Source organism: Ascaphus truei, chromosome 4 (genome assembly GCF_040206685.1).
Source record: "Ascaphus truei isolate aAscTru1 chromosome 4, aAscTru1.hap1, whole genome shotgun sequence".
NCBI classification, from domain to species: Eukaryota; Metazoa; Chordata; class Amphibia; order Anura; family Ascaphidae; genus Ascaphus; species Ascaphus truei.
The window spans coordinates 392,241,139-392,253,684 of NC_134486.1; the positions used below are offsets into that span (position 1 = coordinate 392,241,139).

Below are 12,546 nucleotides of genomic sequence, written 5' to 3' on the forward strand. Positions count from 1 at the left end.
CACAGGACCAGGCTTCTGGGGTAGTTGCCTCATTCTTTAGTGGTGGTGCAGCGCCTCCATCCTCTATACCTTCCCAGGGATATGGGGTAGGACCCGTATAGAAGAAATAACCCTGGTCCCAGGGTGGATGCTCCAGAATCACACACAGTCTCGGGTAAAATCAGCAATGGCTCTTTATTGTCTCTAGCTCGCACACAGCAGCCTTGGCAGCACACAGCATCAACAACAGCAGCAACAACAGCAGCACACCAGTAGATTTCCAGGTGTACAGCCTTTCTCCTCTCCTATCCTTTCCTCCAAGAGGTACTCCGACAGGATGGTCTGTGAGGGGCCTCAATACCCCAATGCCCACCTCAGACGGTAGCCTCTGGGTGGGGGTAGATTCTCCCCATCACCCCCTCATCGGGGTGAGGGGCATTGGTCCACCGGAGCTCTGCTCACTCTCCAACTGTATTAGGCCAGAGTTCTCTTGCTCGCTATCCTGCTCCCAGGACAGAGCTTGACCTACTCCTGTGCTCCAACTCCCAGGACAGAGTAGACTAGACATACCGTCACTCACAGGAACTGGCTGCTAAATAGAGTCAGCCCCACCCCTCATGATGTCAGCAGGACCTCCCCTCTGTCTCTTGCCGGCAGCAGAGTCAGGGGCCTGCACCTATCACTCAGGGCAGGGCGTGAAGGGGGAAAACCCATGATTACTACTGGTTCCTGCCCTTAACAGGACTTACCGCAATAGGAGAAAGATATGTATAGCCCATGCTGTTTACAGGGGACTACATAAGTTTACATTAATGTACTATAATGTGTGAGTCACCTTTTTTTTTTCTCTTGAAATTCCAGACGAACACCTGCAGTGACAGTATCCTTAAGATCAGAAGGGTAGAAGTCAGGGATATCAAGTCTACCAATAATTATATGCAAATCAGTCAATGAATAACAAAGTCAGTTATTTTATCAGATAATGAGTTAACTTCCTGGAGAAACGTACGGTATGTACTGAGTACAACAAACCAATTGTTATGGAGGAAAACACTATTACAAATAGAGACTGGCTCAGAACAATAGCTGAGCTAGAGCTACCTGTACCCTCTCTCTCTCTACAAGTTGGCTCTCTGTGCCAAATAGAATGTCACCTTGTGGTAACTGTGCATAATGCAACAGTGTGATAAAAGAAGACATGTTAACACATGGAGATGGCCTATGGATTGCTGTGAATCAGCCTCAAAAAGGTCAATCGTTGAGGGATGGGGGGAGGCGGGGAGAGAGAGAGAGGGAGAGAGAGAGAGAGAAAGTCATTTTTTTTAAATATTAGTGTAGCCAGGACTGATTTCTGGCTACCAGTCTGCCTTCTACTGGCATTAAGCCCTGGTAAGAGCAGGCCTGCCAGGACTAATCCTGGGTTTTTCCAACCCCCAGCAGCTTCAGAGAGTCACAGGGGAGGCGTGCAACTAGGCCTGTGTGTCCAATCAGGGAGTCAGACTTGGTTCCTGCTTTTCTTGTACTTAAGGGGCTGCACTTCCAAAGTTAGTCAGTTGTCTCTACCCTTGAGAGAGACAGGTTCTCAACCAGAAGTGCAGATTGGCTGTGCACTTACTGCCTTCTCCCCTTGGGGAGTTAGGAGTGAGACCATACCCCTGGCTTTAATTGGGAGTCAGGGAAGAGCAAGGACTGCTGTGGGGGCCCTGTACCCACAGTGGAGGTCCAAGGTGCATCCTGAGGGTGAGGCCCCAAGGACTGCTGTATCCATTGTGTGAGCTGTGTATGCTGACCATCTGCAGTGTGTACAATAAATTGTGTTCCTGTTCACATATACCTTCCTGCCTGAGACTGCAGTCTATAAGGGGGGGATAGGAAGTAAATTATCCCGCAGGGATTGTCTCCACATCCCTGGGGCCTGCAAGAGATGGAGGTGCTGTCACAGTGAGTACGAATCAGTTACTACCCCAGAAGCCTGTTCTGACCTTCTCCACAAGACTGCAGGAGACTCAGATCAACTGTGAGCCAGCAGGCATGCACCACACCACACTGTGTAACAATGCAATCTCCCAGAGGGTGGGGGAACATATGTTACATTAGATTCAGGATTTTATTGGCAAAATTCAATGCCGCATAATCCCAAAATTATAATTTAAAAGTGTTTGCTACTGTACATGCACCAAGTGAAAAAACAGCGTAATAAATGTGATGCATGCTTAATGCCTGTTTGTGTTTGTTTATTTTTTTTAATTTGTCACACAAATTTAGAATATATATTTTAGTACATATGGCTTCAAGTACAGTTTAAAGTTTTCTCTAAAATGTCTCAAAATGTGTTCATGTTTCTGATATATATCCAATACAGGGCCTCTTGGACCAAACAGAGGTATTAAAAAAAAATGCACATGCCGCATATTATTTGAAGGAATGACCCCCTCAAAAAACACATTAGATCGGACTACAAAACTGTGGTTCAACTGTGGATTTATTAGAATAAATAAAAACCAACACAATAATTCATTTCTTAATACAAAACATATTTATAAATAATTTAAATAAATATAATATAAATTAGCATAATTAATTATATTGATTTAGTTATTTCTTGTACAATATATTCATTTAAGTGCAGTAAATAAATAGTTAAATAACATAATAAATTATATTTACAGTCTGTGGTGAGAACATATCAATGCAGCAGTACAAGGAAGTTATTTTATTTCATTATTATTGCAGTTGCACATAGCAGGGCAGTCTTTCTCCACATCAGCAGCACACTTATTGGGTGTCTTAAAGTCAATGCAATTCGAATACCAATCTTGACGTGGGCAGTAGTTGGCTGAAATGAATCACAGATAAAGCTACAGTAAGTCAAACGATTCCAACTATGCTTTAACAATAGGTACATGGTACAGTACATCAAGTTGTTTTTTGGGTACGTAACATATATTATATATAAAATATAATATTATACAAGCTAATAATAGTATATAATAAACCATTCTCTACATGTATACCACTTAGATTGTAAACTCTTTGGGGGAGGGATTTTCTCCCTAAAGTTTATTTTGTTTAAAGTGCTTATTCCCATTATGTATGACACCCCATATTATTTTGTTGATCCTGTTACTGCTGTGAAGCGCTATGTACATGGATGGCACTATACAAATAGGATATTTACACCAGAATAGGAAAATATCCCAATGTTGACACAGAATGTAATTCAGACTACATGTCCTATGGAAAAACAACCCCCACTGGAAGGGAGAGAGAGACAGCGGGCACGGCTGTGCAACAAAATAGCTGAGGCTGGACTGTGCTAAAAAAAAGCTTTATTTGGTCATGGATTAAAAAAGAGAGAAGGGATGGCACCCCCCGCAGCTCTAACGCGTTTCATCCACTTAGGGCTTTGACGGCGGGTGCCATCCCTTCTCTCTTTTTTAATCCATGATCAAATAAAGCTTTTTTTTAACACAGTCCAGCCTCAGCTATTTTGTTGCACAGCCGTGCCCGCTGTCTCTCTCTCCCCTCTGGTGGGGGTTGTTTTTCCTGCACTATCACACAGCCTGGAGCACGCAGGTCTGGACGGATCCAAGACATCAGTGAGTAATTCATTACTTTATTGCAATGTTGGAGCTTCCCCAGGTGAACTGGTTCATATAGTAGCGGGACTCATGCATGGGGTCTGGGTGGGTTCTAGGACTTCCCCCGGACAACCCTTCTCAGTCATCGCCAGACCACTTCCCAACTAGGGGTTAATCAATGATAAACTCCACTGTTTTATGCTCCTGTCATCCGGATTTAGCAACTGAAACAATAACTTATTCATGTGGAATTGTATGCTCTGTAGCACCAGTCAATTGAGGGGATCGTGTGCCTCAATGTTCCTTTAAAATACATGTCCTATGGTTAGAATGAAGAAGAGAGATGTAGCGAGCTTATCTGCTCCCTTTGTGAGGCATGCGGGGCATTCTGCAGTGTTCTGCAGCAACATTATCAGTGAACACCTTGAAAAATATGTGATATTCTGAAGCTTTTCTTGAGGTACAGATGTAGCCAAACTAATATTTGTGTGAATTAGAATGCTTTGGGCTCCACAACAGCTCAATGTTAGGTTACTGGCTGCCCACTGCTTTTTTACCTGCAGCCGGGCAATCCGCAGTACATGCCCAGGCTGCAAGAATGTTAGTTATAGTAATTATATCAGTACCTGGGGGAACAGTGAGGCCTCCTACATCTATAGAAAGTCCATGAAGCAGCCAGGTGGGATTCCAATTTTTTTTGGAGGGAATAAATGTGGTTTGGTAAAGGACCATTAAGCCTTGAGTGTCATAATATTGGGGTATAATAAGTGGCACCCTGCGTGCCTTGCTATGACTTTTACCCAACGTCATTGATGTTTTTCCTGTTTCTAGGGGAGATTGTGACCTCAGTTCTCAGTGAGCTGAGATTGCAATCAGCATGGAATAGGAGGAGGAATTCCTCTTCTGCTCCTGACATTGATAGGAATCGCAGTCACTATACTAATGATCAAATTGCCATGGAGCTGGAAGCTTCATGGCACTTGGAGACGCAAACCTTTTGGTTCTCAAAAGGTTAAAGTTTTTGCTCAGTAAAACAATAATTGAACTTACTGCATAGACCATTATCACATGAATTTGGACAGTTGCCACATGCACGTCCAGCTTTATAAGGATAGCCCATGGAATTTACATTATTTCCCCTGAAATTGTAAAAAAAAATAAAAAAATTAGTCAATAAAATGGATTTGTCTTAAGAACAAAATAAATGTTTTATTAAAACAGCCGGCAGTTTTATTACTATATTTCTTGCAAATGTAATGCTTAGAACAGACAGGTGTTTTTAATTGCTTTAGAAAGTACCGTCTAAGCATTATTTTTTAGAATGGGGACTCTGAATGGGGGAATGCTTGTCAAGTCAAGTGTTTTCTCTGCCCTTAGCGATCTCTGTCCCTGATTAATACAGCTAAGAAGCAGGAAGAAGGAGTGTGGAGAAAGATAAGGGCGGGACTAGTATTCAGCACAAGGGGCCGTCTTACTCTTCTGTCTCACTTTACCACGTGCACAAAGTAAATGTAAAATATATACTTGTAGTATCTGTGTCTGATTTGTTAACTACAAATGTCTCAGTCACAGAGATTGAAACCCTTTAGTGTGTCACGGCCTCTGGTTAATTTGGGTCCTGAAGGGACTGAACCTTTAATGAACATGTCCTTCTATCATAGATATTCAAAAGATTACTGTAACAATAAAGGATTATAACATGCAGTATAAGAACATAAAAGTATTAGTTAGCTTAAGGCACAGTAAGGTACTGTGTAGAAAAGGAAATGTTACTTAATGCAGTTCTTAGTTAATACGTACGGTGGGCAGTAGTGACAAACATAGAGGTACTGATATTGACTTTCAGGACAGAAGACGACAGAACATCCAACCTGGAATGATCGAAACCACACAACCTGGAAGCATAAATAGCAATGTTTTCAAATTGTATGTTAAGTAAAACAAATAATTCAGTTTTTATAACATTTCTACCTAACTATACATTATACGTAGAGATAAAAGAAGAGAGCATTTTTATTGAGAATGTTCCCTATGTTTGTGTTTTTAGTACATTTTCCAATAGGAATTACTTTCAAATTCTCAATGGCCCAAGTTGCCAAAAAAGAGGAAGTTATTTTTGTTTTACAATTGCTTTGTGGAGGCTTATAATAAAATAAAAAAGACGTACCTGGGTGTAATGTCCAATCTCTTGCCCAAGTATCTTGGCTCCCTTTCCATATTCAAAATCTACCACTTCACTGAAAAATGATTCAATGACATCCTTCCAGGAGGCCTTAAACGTGGAGAGGAATAGATTCTCACCACAATTGAAATCTAAAACAGACACATACACAAAAAAGATTGATTTACATTACTTAACCCATGCATTCACAATATACATTTTTATTTTATAGGCCAAAACAAATATGAAATGTATTTATTGTTTAAAAAAGATGAAAATCCTAAGATACATTTAGAAAACTTCAGTGCGATAGTATTCAAATCAGCACTATTTGAGTGTATGGATAACCCTCTTTAAAATTCCTTTATTTTGTTTTTTTATTTAAAATTTTTTATTAGGGTAAAGGATAGACAATTTTCACATAATACACTGAAGCATACAGAAGCACCACTATACATGCAGTTACTTTAAACATTCCAAATGTACATAAGACATTGAGTATTCATCCAAAGCTCCCCTGTTTTATAGGGGGAACAGATCAAGGTCTCTTACTTTGTAGGTGCACATTTGATCTATTTGTAATCCCTCCCCCCCCCCCCTTCATTTTACAGTAAATCCCTTTATTTTTAAAAGTATAATTCCATTTTTAAAAAGTAAGCTCTGTCTATTCAATTTTTAATGTGTTAAAAATTAGAGATAAAAATAGAGATTGTAGCGATATTTTTAGGAATACCGAGGTATTCAAAGAATTATATATTCTTAAAAATATTGCAATATTCAAACTAATTTGCATACACAGAATTGCGTGCCATTATATGTATAGGCAAGTTGGCATAACACAAGTCTGGTGTAGGTGATAAGAATTAGCAGTATGGTTGCCTGTAGCCCAATATAACGAGGTATCAGAGCTTAGTCAGTAGCATGTAAATAGGTAGAGCCATTATTTATTTGATTTGCATACTGTACGTTTGCTGCTGATTTGAGAAACTGTCTTTAAATGTAATGCTGATGGACATGTAGTTAGGTGCTATTTAGTGATCCTGGCATTAAGTTTAGCCTGCACCCAACTCTGTAATAAAATAAGTTATCGCGTTATTTAAACCTTTAGTTAATAGGGTTGTAAAAATAGCTATTTGTTTAACATTAACGCACAGCAACATCAATACTGAAAGCTGGTAAATCTTGTCCCCAGAGACAAGAAACCCTTTCAGAATTTTCAGATCTACTGTGGGTTTTTTTAAAGCTGTGAGTGAGTGTGTGCATTCTAATTTGAACTACATATCCATACTGTCATTGTCTATGGAACACGCCTTCACTCACTTGTGATTTGTCGGAGCTCCTTAGGACTGTGAAATGCGTTGCATGTATTTGCCCAACGTTCCGCTGATTTTGCAGCTTCGTCATTCCACCTCTAGGAAGAGGAAAGTTCATTATTAACACACGCTATATAATCAGCTTACTTCCTAATGAACTTCTCTATTTGTTTTTTTTTTTTATGGCAGGCCTGAATACTTTTCATATAACAGAAGAGTTTTCCTCTCTCCAGTGAATCTACAATTAAGACATTTAAATAAAAATGCCGTCACAATGTGCTGCTATGAAAATGTAAAAATTCCTCTTTTGCATGCCGGGGCTGGTGTGTGTTGTGGTGGGACTTTAACATCTATCCCCTTCTGTTGTGGTCTAAAGCAATGTGTACACTAGCATAACAAGTGTTAAATAAAAGTCACCATTCTCAGGGGGAGTCATTTAAAGATACTCTAGAACAGCGGTGCGCAAACTGTGGGGCGCGACCCCCAGGGGGGGCGCGACACTGCCGACGGGGGGCGCGGGGTTTACAGAGGCCCCGCGCGCTTCCCGAAGGCACTTAAATTAAGTGCCGGGGGAGCTGCAGGGCCTCTGTAAACCTAACTTACCGTGGCTCCGGCGGCTTCCTCCCTGCGTCACCATGGCAACGCGGCGTCAAAATGACGCTGCGAGGTCATGTGACGTCACGTTGCTATGGCAACGTGACGTCATTACGCCGGAGCGCGGGTAAGTTGGGGTTGGGGGGGGCACGGGAGTGAGGGGACAGCCGGCAGGGGGGCGCAGGAAAAAAAGTTTGCGCCCCCCTGCTCTAGAAGATCAGCACTAGTTTGCTGTCCGATACAAAATGTGACAAAACTGCGCTGTGTTCTCTATTCTGTGCAGTTTTTCAGCCGGTTCAGTGACTGCATTAAAAGGGTGTCTGAGATATTGCTTCTTTCATTAGCTCCTTTATTTATTTATTTTTATATAATATATAAATAATATAATGGTCCCATTTATTTATATTATTTATATATAATTTATTTAGGTTATGGTGGGTGAAAGGTGACTTAAAACCCTCCAACGTATAGCATATAAAAATATTTCTTGTTAGCACATTCACATGTCTTAAACAGGTCTGCAACCCTGCTTTTCGCCATTATCACCTAGCATGTAGTGCTTGCACTGCAGCATGGGATTCTTGGAAATGACATGCAAATGAGCACACAGTGCCACCTTTTGTCTCAAAACCATTATTACATAGAACCCTTAAGCCAATGTTTGCTGTTTTAAATATAGCTTTTAAACATAGCCTGGGATGAGATGCAAAGCCAGTGAACCAACTCACAGACAGACTGTTTCGACCTTGTGGGTCTTATCAATGTGAGGTTTGTTGTACTGGCTTTGCAATTTTATATAAATCAGGAGAACCGGAATGTACATTGTGAGATAATATTTATTTCTTACTGCTTGTAATTCTTTTATTAGAAAGTCTTACCATTTTCAGCATGTTACTGGCAGGTGGATTAACTTGTTTTCTTAGTTTATTGTGTGTATCAACGATAATATTTTTTACAGTTACATTATTAGTTAGTAGGGTGGAAAAGGGTACTCCGGCCTGAAATGAAAATACAACAATGTCAAAACATAGATAATGAAATTACAGATTATGTTAACATGTTATACAATCAACTTTCCATATTTTAAATACATTATGGGGCCTATGCGCTAAGCGCAGATAAACCACGTATCGAGGCTTTTTTGTCAAAAAGGCCTACTGTGATTCAGTAAGCCCCGATAGGTCACCGATAAAAGCCCTTATCGACATTTTTTTTCAGAGAAAAAAAAATCGCCAAACACACGGCCGGTTTTCAATCTCGCGCAATTCTAGTAGCCCCGATTAGCTTATCGAGGCTAATCGCGGCTCTAAAATGGAGATTTCTTCTCAAAATCCTCCCACCACAAAATGTTGACAGGAAGGTGGTGAGAAGCTGCCGAGAAGCGACGAGAAGGGACTTAGGCATTTTTCCTGCATCAGATTGAAGCCGGGGGTCTCCGTATCTGATATTCATTAATATATAGTACCGGAGGTCCCCGGCATGAATCCCATGCAATAAAAATGAATTTGCTGACCACTTCATTACCATAGCAGCTAACCGCTAAGGCAATGAAGAGGTTAAGGAACAACAGCAGATTTATTGGGTGTGGAGGGGGTGAGCGAAGGGGGTAGTTATACAAAACAGTGAAGCACTCACACACGAAAATCCTTAGTACAAATGTCAACTTATTTTGTGCAGTTTATCTGGCTGTTAAAACATGTAAGTATACGTGATCATTAATTTAACTGTAATCTGTGTCATATACAGGAATAGCAAGTTCAAATTTTGTATCTGTCCGTTTTAGCAATTCATAATGAACTACAAAAAAATACAGTAATTGTATATACTGTACATATTTATAGTGGGCAATATATTACTAAAAATATTAATGTCACATCAAGAAAATAAAATTGTCTATTATTATTTGTATTATTCAATATAGAATTCTGGGCATACACAAGGTTTCACATAGAGACTCTCACCATGTTCAGGATGTTTTCAGTAGGAATAGACACTGGTCTTCCATATTATTATTTGTATTATTCAATATAGAATTCTGGGCATACACAAGGTTTCACATAGAGACTCTCACCATGTTCAGGATGTTTTCAGTAGGAATAGACACTGGTCTTCCAGAGGAAGATCTAGAACTTCCAGCACTTCTACTTTTCACATTTGTATTTTCAATTAACAATGGTCCCATTAATGCTTCACCCTTTAAATGAAATACAGATGTTAGAAACCATGTAATGCTTTTTTTTTTTTAACAAGCATTTTTTCCTGTAAATGCCATCCTTAAAAATAATCATAATGTTTTCTTCTGGTTTTGCTTCAAATTCAATAAATGATAGATCAGAAGTGGCTAGAGTGAAGAACATAGGGTTAAGTGAGGAGAAGGGTGAGGAAAAAGGGTGAAGCACAAAGGCGAAATGAGATGCGAGGAAGTAAAATAATTTGATGTTCTCAGATCTGAACAGGAAGTTACCTTTCTAACCTCCCTTAAATTATTAGACTAATTGTTACGTGGATGGTAATTGTTTTATGGAATGAGAAGCCTATTGCGAGCATGCTACTTGTTTGTATGTTATGGATTAATGTTTCAGTATTGAAATGTTTAAATGCTGGTGCTGGCACGATTCTCTAAATCTTTATAAAAGATTATGGATAAAAGCTATGGCCATTCACACCTACAGTGCAATTGTGTTTTGGTGTTTTGTGTGTAGAAGTAAAAGGGAGTGAGGCATAAACACAAGGCTAAGTGTCAGTTGAGAAACAGACATGTGTTTATTACATACCTGTACAGCAAAGTGCTGCATGAAGGTCGACAGACACAGGAAAGCAATCAGCATCATTTTTCCTAAAACACAATAAATAAATGTATTTTTAATAATCAAAATGTTATTGTCTACAGTAACGTTTTGTTGATAATTCTTAAGGTCTTTGTCTTTTCCGTCTCATGGTATAATGAGAGAGTTTGTAGTTAAATGGCCTTTACTGTTCACTGGGCCATTTTTTTGCACCAAGAGAATTATAAGAGTAACTGCATGACTGACACATTGGTTATTTTGTTCAAGTTCTCAGAATAATTAGCCATTTTTTGTCACATATTTATAAGAAACATTTATCCTTACTGTATATTATCTTATTCAAAGAATAAACTCAAATGAATAAACTGAAGTCATCTATACACCAATGAAATGTCAATAATAATTTCTCATTTGCCAACATAGACTATAACATGCAATGTATACATTCTGGCCCATATTTACTAAGTGGCGATTTTGCATAAAACACCTTCTCCGGGGTCGGTACTGTAGGTGTCTTATGGAACCTTCAAAATACATATAAAGGAAGAAAGAGTGAACTGAAGATTAAATTCTCATATCCTCTACTCTTCTGCTAAACTATAGTAGATAATTGTACTGTAACTTAATACATCTTAAAGGCATAGAGCTAAAAATACAAAAAGCCAGCAAAGCCAATGTTAGATAATAATACATATAGTAATGTAGGGTAACAAGCAATATTGGAAAGCACATAAAGTAACAAACAATGGAAGAACTACATTACACTGCCTGCACAAACCATTTCTATTATTTCTAAAACATATTCTTACCTTCTGATGGAAGTAGGTGATTACTGCTCAGCACTTGGTAGCTTTCGAGAGAGAGATCAAAGTAATATAAATAAATTGGACAGGAAATCTGTATATATAAGGCCAATTCATGGAGCACTTCCTGTTTTTTTTCCCCTTCTTCCTGATCATTGAATCACAAAGTTTTAAACTGATATAATAGTAAGTACATTGTGACATTCTTGAACATCGTTTCGGAAACTTTGTGACTATGAGTGTACATACATCTTATAGAATGTTCATTGTCTGAATGTGCCAGCTATAATTAAATGTAACTAATTATAGTTTCTCTATTGTTCCTTATCGATGGGTTCGGTGTGACAGCAAAGTGGTGTTTCTTTCTGTGCTGTACTTGTCTGCTCTATTGAATCTGAGTTTTCAGTCTCAGTGAAACACATGTACCAAAACAAAATTCACACCTACCCTAAGCATTAGGTACTGACCTATTATGAATGAATGAATAAATACATACATTTGAATGGATTAATCTGATGTGATCTTATGTGTGCTTCAATGAAACAGAATTTCAGTGAAAAGAAATAACAGGTGACCTGAATTTATGATACACTATTATAGCTGGAAGAAGAATAGGCTAGGGAAATAAGGTATGCCGATGTAGCCAGATTAACTGTTCTTGGTATGGTATAAAACCAAGTGTAAATCCCTGGCATTTATTTGTATGTTGCGGCCCCACAACCGCCCCGCACCTGCAAAATGGAGTTTCGCGGCCGCCGTAGTACTCAGTAGTAATGATACAGGTAGTGCTAGTATGTCTTACATCTAAATACAATGTAACCCACCCCTTATTCCCATACACTGTTTCACCGCAAAAAAAACTTCAGATAACTAAAAAGTATCTTTAAAGTATGAATTTTGTATTAGAGTAAATTACATTATATACTGCAACAATAGAAGGTCTTCATATGCCAGAAGAAAAGCAGCGAAACCTGTTCAAACAAATATTAATATGAAGAAGAATCGAGCTTTAGATTGTCTGCAAGCTCTGACAAGCCCTGTGGGGCTCATAAGCTTAACTACAGTTGTTACACAATAAACTGTTTTGCTGGTGCATTAAATCTCACTAGCTAATTTGTTTATTCTGATTCTCAGTGTTTTCTTATGTTATCAGGTGGAGATGAGAAACATTTTAGAGGGGAATTTACAGTAGTACTTCACAGTAGCTCATACAGTTTTTTTTGTATTTGTAACTTGTAGATATGCTGTAATGTACTGTAAGTTTCAGCTTGATAAATGTGAGTGAGTTGTAGATGGACATTACTCACGTCCTTTACTAAACACATTGCT

The 12,546-nt window shown here is 38.9% G+C and overlaps 1 protein-coding gene across 1 annotated transcript; it reads right to left on the reverse strand.

Moving 5' to 3' along the window:
* Positions 1-2,610: 2,610 nt before the first annotated feature.
* LOC142492189 (serotriflin-like) lies at positions 2,611-11,290 on the reverse strand. Its single transcript, XM_075594861.1, has 9 exons — positions 11,224-11,290; positions 10,403-10,464; positions 9,700-9,822; positions 8,507-8,626; positions 7,042-7,132; positions 5,728-5,873; positions 5,361-5,455; positions 4,611-4,699; positions 2,611-2,815 (listed from the first exon to the last, which is right to left on the reverse strand). Exons 2-9 carry the CDS (start codon positions 10,457-10,459, stop codon positions 2,688-2,690), a joined length of 849 nt encoding a protein of 282 aa, XP_075450976.1. The 5' UTR covers positions 10,460-10,464; positions 11,224-11,290; the 3' UTR covers positions 2,611-2,687.
* Between the last annotated feature and the right edge of the window lie 1,256 nt (positions 11,291-12,546).

Excerpts from the sequence above, each read along its gene's own strand:
- LOC142492189 (XM_075594861.1), bottom strand. The coding sequence starts at position 10,459 with ATGATGCTGATTGCTTTCCTGTGTCTGTCGACCTTCATGCAGCACTTT. Across the intron at positions 5,456-5,727 it reads AGATTGGACATTACACCCAG|GTTGTGTGGTTTCGATCATT; the intron begins GTACGTCTTTTT and ends TTATGCTTCCAG. Across the intron at positions 2,816-4,610 it reads ATGTGATAATGGTCTATGCA|CCAACTACTGCCCACGTCAA; the intron begins GTAAGTTCAATT and ends GATTCATTTCAG.